The 17,449-nt window shown below is 38.0% G+C and overlaps 1 protein-coding gene across 12 annotated transcripts in view; it reads right to left on the reverse strand.

The window, feature by feature from the left end:
- The window catches only part of itsn1 (intersectin 1 (SH3 domain protein)), a 90,162-nt gene that overhangs the window by 61,420 nt on the left and 11,293 nt on the right, over positions 1-17,449 (reverse strand). For 11 of the 12 annotated variants that reach the window (XR_015475549.1, XR_015475548.1, XM_087235259.1 and 8 more), the window contains exons 2-3: positions 9,267-9,330; positions 4,564-4,659 (exon numbers count right to left, since the gene is read on the reverse strand). Coding sequence is in view for 10 of the 12 variants with exons in the window: in XM_087235259.1 (XP_087091385.1) it covers positions 4,564-4,659; positions 9,267-9,294 (124 nt within the window). In the remaining 2 variants the exon portion in view is untranslated. Of the gene's footprint in view, positions 1-4,563; positions 4,660-9,266; positions 9,331-17,449 lie in introns of those variants that run through there. The other variant, NM_207182.1, reaches the window with a different exon arrangement.

Raw genomic sequence — 17,449 nt, forward strand, 5'->3', positions numbered from 1 at the left:
ATTTGTCTGCATTGTACAGTGAGATCACAAGGGGAATTTTGATTGCTGTCAACAATTCTGTCAATGTATTGTTCTAGTCTCTGCCAAATGTCCCCAAAAAGACACGAGGGAGAAATATGTTGTTGTTTTTTTAATACAGGAACAAACATGTCAAAGCTTCAGCTGGAGATTAGAAACGGCATCAGCAAAGGCTGTGAAATGACACTTGAGAAACGGCACACCCTGATCTGATTCCTTCATGTTCTTCCTTAGTAATTTGGTTAACATCACACTGACAAAGCTAACAAACTAAGCCCTCATTTACTCCTTTTATTAAGATTTGTTTACCTCAATCCGATGGCAAATTAGGATGGCAAAAAATACAGCATGTATTTCATTAGGATTTGGTATTGTTTGGGTTTTTCACAATGGTTTTAAATGTATTTTATTTACAAGACTGACCAAAGTGCTTTACAATAGCAGTGCCAAATCAGTGTTTTTAAAACAGTACCAATGCCTGACCCGATACTTTACTTTCTGTCTTCAGTGTCAACGCTTGACGGAAGGCTTGTCTGAAGTTGGGGTTGACGTGACTGCCATAGCAGCGTCAGCCAATTAATTTAATCCACAATTGGTTACTGTCTGAGCTGGGGTATTTGCATAAAATGATCTGATTGGCTGACGCTTCAGTGGGCACATGAAAAGTTCACAATTCACTCCACAATTCAGTTCAGCATTGCTTGATGTCATCCATTCAAAGTGAATGGGAAGTTGACACTGATGCCCTGTGTGAATAAGGTGTAAATGTCAAATTCAAGACATATGATATACTGTTGCCGGGTCCAAGCCGCTAGTCATTTGAATTGAGAAAATATTCATTTATGGCCCCTTTATAGTCCTATCATACATAAAAGTGAATTTTATATAAAATCATAGTGTACACATTACTGTCTCTGAACTTGCTGCAACACAAATACTAAAATTATAACAATCTATAAAAAATGAATCACTTTCTGGCCATCGGATATATATAGATCATGAGTTTCGAAAGTATTACAGCGCTTTGTAAACGTTTATTAGTAACATTTGATGAGTCTCCCTATACAGTTTGACAGAGCGCTTGGACCCGGAAACCGCTTCGCATGGCGTCATACTTAACAAGCGGATATGGTGAATGAAGCCCCGCCTATAGACTGATGATTCTCTGGGGGAGGGGCTCAGACTTAAGTATCTGCAGATTTTGTTTGATTCGGAAGTTTAGAAGTGAAAGTTGTTTAATTTTATTGGTGATTCCTAATATGAAATTTAATCGTAAGCTTGGCAACAATTTTGGAGAAAATGTTCCCCTTTCAAACAGAATGCTCAAGCATACTGCCTGAAAGGGGTTTCAAAGATTGACGCTGAATGAAATGACTATGGTTTTTGTAGAAAACCATAATAACCACAAAACGAACTAAAGTTAAACTACTAGTTTTTGTAGTAAAATGAACTACGTTTTTTGTTGTGAAACCATAGTAACCACAAAATAACTATTGTTATACTATGGATTTATGGTAAACTATAGTAACCACAAAGCGAACTACATTTAAACTATGTTTTTGTAGTAAACCATAGTAACCACAAAATGAACTAAATGAACATTTAATTTTATTTAATATTCATTTATACAATTGCAATGCCTTGATTACAGTAAGGTTAGTACACAGTCATCGCCATAAATGGAATGATGCTAATAATTGGCGTCATTTATTTCAGTGTTTCGGTTTTCGGCCTTATTTCCTTTTTTCAGTTACAGCCGAGAATTTTCATTCTTGTCCATCCCTAAACATAATATTTTGCTTCCTAAAATGCAAATACAGTACTTTCAAGCTGGCAATGTTTATTCGCTGGTTCTGCCTGCATCTTCTCCACGGTAATGTGTAAGTGTATGGTCATTCAAACGATGGCGAAAGTATTACCGCAAACCATAACTTAAACTAATGTAATACATGTAATATGAAAAGATAAAACATAATATAAAACAATAGACATTTTATCCCATATTGGCTTCAGAGTTTTAGTACCCAAAGCTACATTTAGTCATATTGCTTTTGTAAACTACAAAAGCGTAAAAGACCCCAAAATTTTGGCCTTCTTTTCTAATGTTAAATGTACACATGTTGGAAGAAAGTCCACTTATTTTCCTGCTCACTATCTCATAGTATTTCATAGTCTCATAGTATGGCTTTGTTCATTCAATAGTACCTGTTTCGCTTGCAAAAGTAAAATAGAAGTGGTCACTACAGAATTAAGTAAATGCATTTATTACAAGGTTGAAGCAGTTCCTAAAACTTTCATTACATGTTTACTGCCTGTGGATCTAAATTTAAACTCTAACACAGTTGCATTGTGCAAATGTTTGCACAAGCGTTAGATGTTTGCTTTTCTGACTAATGTAAACGAGCAAAGGTTTTACTGTAGGCCAGCAGTGAAGCCTGTTTCCTCTAAACATTACTCAGACTGCGTTTCATTAAGACTGATGAGAGTCTGCATATTACTAAAGATACAACAATATTTATTATAACATTGAACCGTTCGGTACAACTAAACAGTAGCATTGACAGTTTTCAGTAGGGGTGTAACGATACACTCAGCTCACGATACGATGTGTATCACGATATAATGTTCACGATTCGATATGTATCACGATATTTGGAATAAAAATTGAAAATTAAACTGAAATGCAAATTTTACCAAGTAAACTATTTTTTATGTATTTCTTTTGTTTCAACTTGTTAAACTGAACCTTCTTTAAGAAAATAAATTAATCAGGCCTGTCTCTGGAAAATAAAACAATTAAAAAACTTTTTAAAAATATAATTGAAATGACAGAGACAAAATTAAGTAACAATTTAAGTAAAGGTGCAAAAAAAAAAAAAAAGCTGTCTATTCAATTGAATTTAACAGTAAGAGCTTAAGGCTTTGTTTGATCACTTGCGTTTTTTGTGTGTGCAAAAAAATCCACATTTCCAGGTATTTAATTCATATTTAATTAAATTAATTTAGAGATATCTCTAATTACAATTGTGACTAGTCAAAACTCATTTAGAGATATCTGCAAATATTTTTCAATGGAAGTCAATGGAGGAATATGACTAGTCATAATATATTTGCAGATATCTCCAATCTGATTTCGTACTAGTACAATTGTAATTGCAGATATCTCTAATTGTCATTCTGACTAGTCAAATTATAATTATGACTAGTCAAAATATAATTAGAGATATCTCGAAATATATTTATGGATAGCCAGAACAAAGGTTTAAATGCTAAAACGGCTTGCCATACGCGCGCGTCTACCAGTCCGCCCACTGTAGTAACAGCTCACGGTGAGCTCACATCATGTGTGATTTTGCGGTGGGAACATTATATGAAGACAGAATGATATTTTAGGCTAAATTGTACCTTATAAATACAGTATGTGACTCTTTCAAGTATGTAAATCACTGTGAAGACTTTAAAACTTAGGATGTTTGACCCAGTATGTCAAAAAGCGGATGAGTCTAAAGCAATGACTGTACAACCGAAATGTTGCCAGACGTCTGATTTTGAGAGGATGGGCCATCCTCCATTTCAGCTCCACTCATCTTGGTCTGCTAACATTACTGCTGCTGCAATCTGAACTCACGTGCGACAGCAGGTGGAACGTAGCTCACGTGCAAACAGCTCAACTAATAAGAGAAAACAGACGTCATATCGTAATCAAATCGGCATAACGCCACGATGCATATTGTGACATTTTTGCATCGCAATAAATTGTACAACGATAAATCGTTACACCCCTAGTTTTCAGTCATGTGACCTGTGCGGAGACCTGGAAAGCAAAAAACAATGGGTTGTAATACGCTACACTGGGATCTCCATAAAATCGTAGCACAAACCAGTCATATTTTTTGGATCACATCAACAGAACAGAACCGAGATATAATCACAAAATGTAAAGGATGGGCAACTATATGTCAGAGCTCCAATTCTTTCTTCTAACGTTCTCTTTTGGACATTCCCCAGTGATTTAATCATTAGTGACAGCGTTATAGCACGTAAGTATCTGCTTTTATATTTGGTGTCAGTTTCTTTTACTTAATTAATATTTACTTGGTAGAAACTGTGACCCAAAACCAAACCAAACCATGAGAAGTCTGTATTATTGTACCCCTAATATAAACCATGCAAGTAGACATCCACGCAGAAAACAGGAAGTGGTATAGTTTCAGTAAACAGTCATGAAGAATCTCTGTGGAATTTTTATTAGCATGGGGTATGCATTTAAAGAAAATAAAGGAAGATGGGAAAAAGGTTACTTCTGTTATTCAGTGTTTGCCTCATTTGCTCCACATCTCTGTGTTTGTGTGTCCAACATAGAAATAATATCCAAAACCAACCAACAACATATGACAGTCTGCACTGCTGGTGGTCATTTGCGATTGCACAGAACTCAGAATAATTTGTTCCCACATTTCTGACTTAACTCCAAAGGGTTTCAGCAACCATCAGCTCTGATGAAAGCTCATTCTGTCTCACAGCGAGAAAAGCAGCGGTGATTACCTGTGATGAAGCCAGCGGGTGTTGGGGTGAGACTGTGAAACTGCTGGTCATGTTTGGCTCTCTCGTCCACAGATATTACCCATGTATCCGACCCCCCTGTGAAGACAGACAAACATCAGCATGAAGCTTTAATGGATTAAATCAGCCATTATTTTCATTAAATGGACAGAACACAGCTAAAAACAAGCAAACTCTTATGTTTTATTGTGTCTAATTAGCGAAAGACATGAAGTAACAATGTTTTATGCATAAAAATCTGTTAGTAAAAATCATACACCTACAGTTTTATGCCAAGTTCACACCAATTGCAAATAGAACATCCCATGGTTTCTGCTACATTCATTCTTCCATGACGGGGCGCCACGCCAAAATTGATCCCGCCAGGGCTGCATTAGAGCTTCTCATTCAAAACATTTAATTTTTTTAATAGCTGGTAATAATCGCACCAAAACGTATTAAAAGGTAAGTGAATTATAACAGCGCAAACTTTTCTGTAACCGTAGTAGTGCTGTGCGTCATTTGTTTAACCCTGCTTTGGTTACATGCTGACAGACTGACTGGCTGACTGACAGGTGCGTGATGTGTGAGGCCAGCAAACACGACGTATAGTCGTTTCGCTTTACTTCAGGACGCATTAATATGCCTCTGTAGGTCTATTAGAGACATTCATAAATATTCACAGCAAATCTAATAAATGCTGGAGACGTACTCGTAACAAACGTACTAAATTGCACTTCAGCAGCGTTTATTTAAGAGCACACAAGAAGATCTGCGCGCTCTTGAAGCTGCTCATATTTGAGGGGGGCGTTCAAGAAGTTTTGTGCACGGGCAGAGGAAATCGGCGCGCAAGCAAAGAGATCTGCATGCTGTAGGCTATTACATAAATGCGATCTCGACTTGTAATACTGTGCTTACGACATTTGTCATTGAAGTACCGCCACAGGTAGTGGTAGATCTGTGTAAAGAAAGGCCTGCCATCACAGCTGGAAAAAATCCAAGAGAAAACCAATAATCAGACTTCTATTACGATTAAGACTCTGATTAAGAGTTTACCATGTAAACAGAGATTTTTGATTACCTTAATCAGACTACAGTCATAATTGGCCAAAATAAAAATCGAATTAATACATTTGGAGCATGCCGATTTTCATCACATTATTAAAGTGCAGTACAGACATGTAAACAGCTTAAACACACTATTACCGTCATGTAGGATTTTTCGCAGCATTTGGCGACAGGATATTCCATAAACAAATGGCTGTTTGACACTATTCTCTGAAACTACTTCTACCTAGTCAGAAAAGACCACAGACACACACATCGTGAAATGCAGAGTTTTTTTTCCCCTCTGTGAGCGGGATCAGATTTCATTAAAACAACACTCTTCTAGTAGTTCATACTTGCATTAAATACCTCAGTGTCAGCATAAATGAAATGTTCCTGAATGAAAGTGAAATTGCCGAACTGCAGTTAAAGTCGACAAACTAAAAATAAAACACTGAAAAACCATGAAAGGAAATGTGGATAGCCTGCTGACGCAATGACGTTAATCAAACTATGTGCTATAACATGTAAAACGGAATAGCAACTCATGTAAACACCATTATCATATTATTGTCTTATTCAGACTAAGGCTAATAATACGATTACTGATGTCCATGTAAAGATAGTCATTGGCTCATTTGCACTAAATAACCTGCGAGATATTTTTCCATTAATACGCACAAATGTTTTTATCTGTACATCCTATAAGTCTAGACATGGTTAAAACTACACAGTAAAAATGCTGAGTTCCACACAATTCCTGCATGTTGTCCCAAAATAAATTCAACTTAATCATTTTGGCAAATTTAAGTGGAATTTTAAGCTGTCCCAACAAAAACTTAAGAATTGCGCTTTAATTCATTTTAAATAAGCACTTTGAATAAGAAGGAAAAGTCTATTTTTGAGTTCTCGTTTGCTACTTTGTACCTGTTGTTAAATGGCCCGCTTCCACTGAGAGGTACAGTACAGTACAGGTCGGTACGGGTCACCTTGCTTTTCCTTGGGTTTCCACTGGCAAAAGGGTACTATTTTGTTGGGCGTGGTGTCTGACAAAGTTTCAGACAACGTCATTTTTACTGGGGGAAAAGTCTACAGTAAAGCTGTATGGGTCGTTCACATGTCATATGAAAAGCATTTCTCTCAAAACAGAGGCTTTATACACATAAATACTTGTGTATAAAAGTTCTTTACTAACCTTTCTATGAACATGATTTCATTATAACTGCAGATAAATTACAGCGCATAATAGCCCACTGTAATGTCTGCAATTGTATGAAACAAATACATAAATGCTTGAACACATACAGACCCTTACATTCTCCGATATGTTATCAATTACAGACAGCATACATTCAGTCCTTATTTGGCTTCAAAAACAACATACAACATACAGACAGTGCAAACCTCTCATCTGCATCTTTAATCCTCAGCAGCACAGGTAACCTCTTGTTAGAAAATAATTCCATCATTCCGAGTTCATTACAGTCCAAAAGGTGATGATAATAGTTAAACATGGCAGTTTGTTTTTGTTTTAGGTTGCAGACGCATCATTTACTGCTGTTTTTGCCGGCTTCTCCTTTGTTTTTCGTGCTTTACTCTTGTGTTTGTCCATTTCTAAAAGGATCAGATGTCAGAGCGCTTCAATAATTAAGCGCACGTTATTAATGAGCTCAAGAAGTTTGTAATTTTAAATATAGACGTGCGGCGAGCTCTCTGAAAAAAGTGAAACCGCTCGCACTTTTAGACGGGCTCGCAAAACGACAACAGGACACAGCAGATTTAGTTCTTCTTGGCTTTGTAGCTGTTCATCAAGACGTCGACAAGGTTTGTTTGAGCTCGAGTCGACCATGGCTCATTACTACATGTAATTATTATTACGGATTAATGTCTCAGCTGTGTATTTGAAAATGGCGGTTCCTATGTTTTCACTCTCCTGCTTGTGTATTAGAGCTGTGAACCTACACTAGTCTCACGGTTCGGTTACGATTACCATGCCATCGATTTGGTTCAATTCGATATCTCGGTGCATCGACGATGCTTTCCATACACAGTTTTATATTTTCTTCACAGCAGCAGTTCTTGTATTAAATGTATGACTATATTTATATTTATATACTATTTGTAATACAATTTTGTCATTTAATACAAACAGTCAAAATTTAAACTGTACCTTTAAACAACATGAGCATTTAGCAAATAATATAAACAAATACAAATATCCAGCTCACTTTCTGATCCTTGTCTAGTTCTCTTACACTTCTTTGATTGGTCACACACTCAACAAAAACAGTTGCGATTGGCTCTTGCGCGCTGCGCTCTTCACAGATGAATGATACTGATAAGCGGCAGGTGGCAGCGGCGATCACAGCTGATGCATGATAAACACGGTGGAAAAAACTCTGCAAACACGCACTCGTTACTGTATCCACCCGTACTTTCATTCTCTCGATCTCAGTGAAATAGGGGCTTTTGCTGTTTATGTCAGTGAAAGACTGATCCAGCAAACACACACAGTGAAATTGTGCACAGTTTATGAGTTTTAAGTAGTTAGAGCGTTGTAAATACTCGCGCTCGCCTCCCTCCCAACAGAGCGCATATGAGATAAATGACGTCAGTAATAACCGGTTATGATTATTACTGTACCGATACCGAATTGTCCGCGTGCGTCTGCATCGCGGTGCACTGAAGAAACGATTAATTTTGACACCCCTATTGTGTATGCGCTGGTGATGTTTCTCTGTAAACCAATAGCGTTCAGCTGCGTTTTGCTCTGCCTTTTGGTACCCTTTTTTTGCCTTTTGAGTTCACAACACCATCCAAAGGTGCACAAAACTCTGTGAATGTGATAAATTACTGAAAAAAATACAAAGTGGCTTAGTTCATAATAATTAGAACAGTTAATAAAACGGAAGATGCTTTATTTTTATCAAGAAAACTAAACCACTACTGTTAAGCATGCAAAGCCAGTCAAAGGGTATCTGACACATAACAAAAAGATAAATATTTTACATTTTTATATACTATGATTACAGAATATCGTACAAAAAAGCCATAAGAGCCTATTTGATTAGAGTTTATTGAATTTAATTAACAAAAGGGAAAAAAGACTTGCTTCACATTTTCAAGGTAAATGCTAAAATCAGTATATTAAAATCCCTTTTTTACAATACAATAATTACAATATATATATATATATATATATATATATATATATATATATATATATATATATATATATATATATATATATATACTCTCCTATAATTAATTATTGATTATTATAAATTGATCGACTGATTGCTGCAGCTCTGGATAATCTAAATAATACATCTAAACTAAAAAAAATTTGTAAGTCTTTTGTAGTCCCACTGTACGCTACTCTAAAATCCAAAAAGAGAAACAAAAAGTAAAAAAGCACACATGAAATCCTGTACATGACTGACAGGCAAGGAGACGACAGCTCTGTGAGGGCGTTTCTCTTCCATTCACTGATTGTTTCAGACATTCACTGACTCACTTTGATTCATTCTCTCTTAAACACAAACACACACACAAACACACACAAAAACACACACACACACAGCACTCCATGCACATCCACCCACCCGACTTCACACAAAGTCACGCGCATCAGTCTGTCTGTCAAAGCTTCAACTCACCTCCGAAGGGTGTGGGAAACTGAGCCATGGTTCAGTCCGTCAGCTGCCGTCCAGCCGCAAACACCTGCAGAACACAACACAAAGAAACCTTGAGCTCTTTCACTCAAACATCCTCTGAGAGACAACATAAAGAAACACCACTTGTTCATCATCCTGAAACAAAATCACTCAATTGGGGACAAAGAGGAAGAGACGATTTGAGTGAGCTTCAACTGACCTGCAGAAAACCTCCTGCGAGAAAACACAGAACATCCACCAAATGAATTTCACCCCCAAGTAAAGGTCAGCTACTTTTTGTGGTTGTCTTTTTAGTTTTAGCGTAATTGTTTTAAAATGTTGACAGTTTAGCACAAAATATTTATTGTAATGCAACAAATTCCTGAATTAGAAAAAAAAATTTGCATCAAAACTTGATATTATAAATAAAGAATCAATTTGATGGATGGATCACTGTTATTTGCTAATGAGAGTAACAAGTTGCCCTTATTTCCATGAAAACAAAGACTGATTTACACTTCTCCGTCAATCGCACAAGTATGTTCAGGCACAACCTTCACGCAGTCGCATAGCCCTCGCCGCTGAGTGTCAAGTCCCGTGAAGACGCTCCAGATAAAGATTTTGTTTTGTGTACTTTACGATTAAAGTTGTTGCACGTCTGCCAGTCCCTGCCTCTAAACCAAGCGGCAACCTCCCGCTCTCCCTCTGGAAGTCAATTCGGAAGTAACTAAAACTGCAATTCATCTGAAATTCCGCTAGTCCTGGCCGCTCCTGGCTCCAAAACAGAGCAAATTTCAATTGAGCCCACTGTTAGAATGGCCAACTTTACAGCAGAAAAAAAGGTGTTTACAGCCTGGTACAAAAAAAGATTTTGGTTAATACAGGTAATATTACCCTTCATGACAACTGTGAGGGGGGTGAATTTTTTTATAACTCATCCGTTTCCTTTATATAAAGTTATATTAAGTTTGCATAATTAAGGGCGTGGCCACTTGAGTGACAGTTAGGTCTCGCTGGTCGCCGTCACGTCACCTCTGCAGATTAGCCACTGATTTCGGCATATTTATCGTATTTCTGTGTTGTTTTATGTGGCTTTACAAAGTCAACTGCCTTTTGGACTTGTTTCCCACAATTATTAGATGGCATGGCATGCTGAGGGCACTTAATTGTGCTCACAAACCATTCACGTAGCCTCCGTTTCCCATGTGAGTAAAGTTATATACATATATACCATCTCTATACATGTATTTGTTTTATTTAAGATCATTTATCGTTTATATTTATATTTAGAGCTGTAATGCACTCCAGAATCTGTCAGATTGATTAGCTGTAGGCTCTAGAACAGTCATCTGAAGCGTTGTCATACAGTGTTATGCTGGATTTTATCAATAGTCTTACAGTAACTAATACAGACTATATCTGAAGTGTTTGTAAGTAATTCGAGTTTTCCTCCTGTTTAAAAACGTCATAAGAACAATGTTTAGTGGCTCAATGTATTACAGCAGTGTTTTTAAAAGTCTAAACACTTTATTGATATAGTGTACAACCAAGCACTAGTGGTCAGAATACAAACGAGTCACAAGTGATAAAGTATTAAGCATTTCTCCCAAAGTAAAGTGTGTCTGAACCAGGTCCAAGCTAAATGCTAGCAGGTGTCTGTAGCTCCGCTCACTCTCCGCCTCTTTGCCCTTGTTTGGTATCCCGCCGTGGGTGTGATGACGCGTGACCAAAATGGCGACGGTTGGCCGCGCCTACTTGTGGCTTCTTTTGCGCTCTTCAGAAACCTATGGGTGACGTCACGGATACTACGTCCATATATTTTAGTCTATGCTCTAAACAAGCGAACTTTAGCTATCTGTACATTAAGGTAGCATTCAGAAAATACAAAACACCCTGCAAGCAGCAAGCAATACTCATCGCAGAAGTATAAACCAGCCTTCAAGAGTAACACAGTGTCCTTACAACATGCGACACGATGCTATGACATGCGATAAAAGTGTTAAATGCTACTAATGTAAGCTTGAACAGCATTTGCATGACATTTCAAGAGTTCACACTTAGCTGATGATTGATTTGGCTCGTTTGGCATGCTGTCCCAGGAGAAAGCCTTGAGCTCATAATATCCTCAAGCCCGAGACTCCCCCTCGTAGGAAGATGAGAGAGAGGAGTTTGAGCTCAGGTAGATGTCGAGAACTCCCCTATCATGGTGGCTGAAGAGCAGGTAGTAGTTGCTCTTTAAAGAGATAAGTACTTGGTAGGTGCATGTCTATAGTGTTGATTTGGATTAGTCAATAATCTTAGGTTGCATGTTTTTGGACAGTGGGAGGAAACCGAGGGACCCGGAGGAAACCCACATGAGCACGGGGAGAACGTGCAAACTCTGCACAGAAATGTCAGCTGCTTTGGTAAAGACTGGAACCGGAGATGTTCTTGCTGTGAGGCAACAGTTCTAAGGACTGGGCCACCGTGCCACCCATCTAGGAAGGAGGAGTAGTGGGGGTGGAAGGGGGGATTCTTCAAAACGAAAATAGCTGTGATACGTAACCTAGGATATTTATAGTAGCTTAGGAATCGTCTGATTGGTGCATTGTGAATTAGATAATGCTGGTCCAAGCAATCATAAGCACGTGATACTCTCGAAATTAGTGAATAAATAAACTACACTTATTGCCATACTACTGAAAGCAGAAAGTTGACTTCGGATCTTGAAAATAAAATAACTACCAAACTGTTTGAAAATGAAAGTCAGAACTGTGACTCGGTGCAAACCAACAACATTAGTAGACTATTAATGTTTAATATGTAATGATTATATATGCCTCCCATTTCGTTGGAATTGCAGTGTCTGATATTTAAATGTCATGTCGCGTTGAGTTTAGTGCAGACAGCCAAATTGCTTGTTGCGCGAATCTTGTCGCATCACATGTTGTTATGGCAAGGGGGAAGTTTATAAGTAAATCAGTTTATAAAAGAGCAAAATAACATTTTCATTTAAAAAAAAGAAGCTAAAAATGTCTATGGTATCTTTCAAGTTGACATAAAATGAAGAAAAGAAAAAAAAAAAATCAACACATATTTTGTGTTTTGTGTGTATAAATCTTTTATTCCAGTAACTTTTGTGTTTATTTTTTTAACCAAGTACAGAACAAAACACTGCATTTAAATCCCAACATGGAAAATAGACAGCCACTACCATCATTTCAGTGCAGATTCAAGAGGAAGTAGACACGAGTTACTTCTTAGAGAAAATTCTAGTGTTGCAGTTGTTCATGCATAAGCACATACCTTTGCTTAGTTCTCATTTTCAATTAAAATGGACATGCGTTAAGCTGAATATGCACAAAATTTTGTATCATATTGCATTTCATCCAGATGGATTCAGTGTTTTAGGAGAGGGATTCTGCTGTTATTTTGAAACTGGGTGCTAGACTGTATATTTTGTGAAACGATGTTTTACCCATGTCACGTCCATAGTCAGACAGAGCTATATTATGCAAAAATTAACAACAACAATGGCAGATTACATGCTTATGATCATGTAGAAGTTACTGAGATCAATAGCTTTACTTTAAAGTGGAGTAAAGGAGGTCGAGCCTTCTCATTTATGGCTCCTAAAGTCTAGAATAGCCTTCCTGATAATGTCCGAGGCTCAGACACACTCTCCCAAATCAAAACTAGATTAAAGACCTATCTGTTTAGTAAAGCATACACTCAGTCCATCACTTAGTAGGTTTCCACACAGGTTTCTGCATCTTGTTTATATACACTATTAACAGCAGCTACGCTAATTATTCTCTCTATTCTCTATTTCCACCTGGGAATACTCTTCACGAGGCCCTTAGACTATGCAGTCACTGATTCGATCCAAGACCAGCGACAAGATGATCCCAAGGTTTCCATATGCTGGACCAGGCCGTATCCTGAGCAGCTGCTGTGGTGGTCATAGAGGAGTGGAGAGCATGAGACCAGTGACGTTCCAGGGATAGACGAGTCTTCGCTGAGGCCAGCTTCCAGCCTCCGCCGCTGAGACTGCATCTCTGCACAAGACGTTTGGCCAGCGAAGAAATTAAAATGGTCGTGCCCAACTGAGTCTGGTTTCTCTCAAGGTTTTTTTCTCTTTACTTTCGCCAATCGGTGAAGTTTTTTTCCCTCTCCGCTGTCGCCTCTAGCTTGCATGGTTTGGGATCGATAAACCACACTGAACTGAGCTTAAATTAACTGAATTTACTATGACAATTTATGTGAAGCTGCTTTGACAATCTACATTGTTAAAGCGCTATACAAATAAAGGTGAATTAAATTAAATTTACTGAAAAGCATTCATAAAGTTTGTCTTATGTTGTCTTGAAAGAGCACAAGATTTATGCCCCAAGTCTTCTCTGTTTTTTGTCCACATACAGGTTTGGAATATAAACACCATTGTTTAAGCCAGTTTCAGTACAGTAATGTAGTAAATACTGTAGTATGCAGAATTTTGTTTTTTGTTTTTTTGAGAAGAGATAAAAAAAGAAATTGGAGCTCTGGGTTTCTGTGGATGTAGGTTCAGTCTGGAACTAGTTATCTCCCAGCTGTGTAAACGCACTGCGAGAATTCTCTCTCTATCTTTTTCACACAAACACACACACACACACACACACACACACACACACACACACACACACACACACACACACACAAGTCTCCAGCAGAGACACCCAGGGGCACCTTGGCCAAAGTATTTTAATCAGTGCCAGACTGTGCTCTCTCTCTCTCTCTCTCTCTCTCTCTCTCCCTCCCCCTTTCTCTCTCTCTCTCTCTCTCTCTCTCTCTCTCTCTCTCTCTCAAACTCTTCCTCCACCCTAACTCTTAATTTCTGGTGCTGAATAATGGAATTTTTTGCTCTGTGCAGAAACACAAACAAACATGCTTATCCAAGCACTGGGAAAACATGTTGTAGTACATCTGGAAAGTGTACAGTTTATTATCAGGGCATTTAAAGTCATATTAAATCAAAACTCACAATTCTTATTTTTTTATGAAATAAGAATGCAGTCTTGGCCAAAGGTCCTGCCTATACACTCAGGAACAGTGGCATCTTGATGCATAAGGACATGCATGTGAGAATGTTAGGGAGTATTTACATTAGGTACGGTTGCGATTGTCCCCATCCCCTCTCCCCCTCGGCCTGCCCTCACATTGCATTTTACCTGCGACTGTTCAGTTTAACAGGAAGAGAGTCACTCTCGCTCAGCACAGTGGAGATTGCTTTAGTTATATCGCGTTGTATTATTTTTAGTCGTTTGGGATAAAGTGACACGCAGTCAAACACTTTCCCGAACAGATCCACCACTTTTGATGCTCATAAATAATCATAAAAGTCCTTGTGCTGCAGGAATTAGGAGGTTTGCTGAAGGTGCAGTGAAGGGGTAATAAACTACAACAGTTTGCGTTCATTTAAAAATCAACAATGATACTTCTGCCAGAAAAGGCAAACATGTTGATTTTTCTCCAGAAGAATAGTAATAGTAATTAGTAATTTTCCTTCAAACCATTGTACATTATTTTACAGAATTTTTATTTATTTATTTGTTTTACAATTATAGTTTTTTTTTACTTTAAAGTGTTGTTAATTTCTGTTCAATTAGTTTTTCTTTTACAAAAAGTACAGATAAGAAAACTGTTAAAGTACCGAACCGTTAAGTGGTATCGATAAAAGTAGTAATACTGTTTAAACCTTAACAATACTTATCCTAATTAGCACACATTCGTCAATATGCAACAGGAAGCTTTTGCTCCAGTTTATTCTTGAGATGATAATGCAAGGAGTGAGATGATAATGCAAGTAATTTTTTTTATTATATATTATATATATTCCACTATGCGATAGGATTATTAAAGTGAAGTTTAACATTTGTTTTGCCTTTATAGGTTTTGTTTGTTGATTCTCAAAGTCCCAGCATTTTCAAAGGTATCAATAAGGAAAACAAAAAATAAAAAATACAAAAGTAAATTAAGAGAAAATGTTTTGTTTTGTTTATTACAAGATGAAAAATAAGCCTCTGATCTGTATGTATATAAGTTTCAGTTCAAAAAACCCCCACAAACATTGGTCTATAACTCTTTCAAACTGCCTCTTTAAGGCTTTAATCCAAATTATTCCGTTTTGGTGACTGTTGCTTTTAATAAACATGACATGCCTGTGTGTCAGCATAGTGGCAGATTCAAAAACAAGACTGTCCTATGCTAATGAGGAAGAGTTTGTCATTAATAAACAGGGCTTTCCCCCTCATATGACACGTACAAAAGAAGAATGTCAATCAAAGTGTTTCTGCAGACTGTTTTTATCAAGTGTGATTATAAAAAATACAATAAATACATTTGTACCATTGGAAGCTGGTTATATTCACAGACTCTTGCCACATAATGGTGAATAAACCCCTTGATAAAGTGACTTTTGCATAATAGTTGCCCCTTTAAGTAAGTCAGAACAAAGAACCATATTGCTAAAGGAGTGAGATGATAATGCAAGTAATTTTTTTTATTACTTGAAAAAAAAAAAGCTTTTTACAACACACAGAAAAGGAATGTGATGAAAAACAGATATGCGCTGATGTGGTTACTCAACTGCTGACAGCTTTTAATGACTGTTCTTCTGAAGAGCTGGCAGAGAGCAGTGCAGAACCTGAAGCTGTGTGGAAATCTTGATGTTTCACATTCACGTTGCATCACATCGCCCTGCCTACAGACTCTGCAAAAAACGCTGATCTCAATGCTTTATTTCCCCTCCATGCATTTGACATTTAAATGTGAAGTTGTTTCATGCTGAACAACACTAGTCTTTGGTAATAATTCGAGCGCGGGTTGTTTTTAAGCAGTGTACAATTCTTATTTTACAGAGAACGCACTATTTTCAGAAATCCATTATGTCTGAATACCACTGGCTGCAGGGTGTGTTTGTACTGTCTGAGGTTTAATCTGAAGCAATGGGGGTATTTCTCAAGATGGAGGACTAAGCCCTCCACAGAGAGCTTGACTCAATACTGAAAACATCCAGTTCCCCTGATTAAACAGGACACTGGTGAGTCAAACCATCTCTCTCACTGGCAGAGTGCGCTGTAAAACACTGCAGTGCTAGTGACACTGTCACACAGTAGAACCGGCCCTTGTCACAGCCCTGCTAATGACCGTATGTGTGCGTGTTGTCTTTGAGCATCTGACCTACTTTTCCCTGTCACCCTTTTTCTGATTCTAATGAAGCTTTACCTCAGGACAATGCTCTCAAACACTGGCGTTTCGGAATGAAAGCCCAGGAAAAGGAAACACATTTAAACACAAGCAAAGCAGTGTTTTAGAAGACCTGCACGTCTCAGATGAATTTAGATTTTCTCTTATTCATGAGCAGTCTCTCCCCCCTGCCGCTGATCCAGAGCTGAGAGAGGGAGGGGCAAAGGGTGATGATGTCATGTGCTACAATTGTGTCACTGGGTAAAGCAAAATATAGGATTTACAGCATTGGTCTTAAACTCCATTCCTGGAGAGCCGCAGCTCTGCAGTTTTGCTCCAACCCTAATTAAACACACCTGATCAAACTAATCAAGGTGTTCAGGACTACTAGAAACCTTTATGCAGGTGTGAGTTAGAGGTGGTTGGAGTTAAACTGCGCAGAGCTGTGGCCCTCCAGGAATTGAGTTTGAGACTGTTGATTTACAGAGGTGTTTTGTTTTATTCTGAATGTTACCTTAATGTACATATAGCTAAAACTTGCTCATTCAGATGCAGGAACCAGCGGACGAGCAACAACTTTAAATCATAAGGTAAACACAAAACAAAAGTTTCCATCTGAAGCTCCTGCAAGCACTTACTCCATCAAGCTCGCAGCTCTTAGCACCGTTCACACTTGTCACTCCTACCAAGCAGACCAATCACAGAGCTTACAACGTGTGGTTACATTTTTTTAAAGGTGCACATCGGCTTCAGTCACGGCGAGGGGTGTGCAACCGCACGAAGGCTGCACCGGACCATACACGTACACTTGACGAAGAAGTATAAATCAGCCTCTAGTCGCCATCAGTCTACAAAGTGATATTACAACTTTAGCCTGAACATATGATGTAAAAACGCACACCCGCCCTCACGCAAGGACGCACGCACACATACCCGCACGCATGCCCCCACGCACACATTCAGCTGTGGATTCATTAGTCAGG

Source organism: Danio rerio, chromosome 1 (assembly GCF_052040795.2).
Source record: "Danio rerio strain M-AB ecotype USA chromosome 1, GRCz13ab, whole genome shotgun sequence".
Lineage (NCBI taxonomy): Eukaryota > Metazoa > Chordata > Actinopteri > Cypriniformes > Danionidae > Danio > Danio rerio.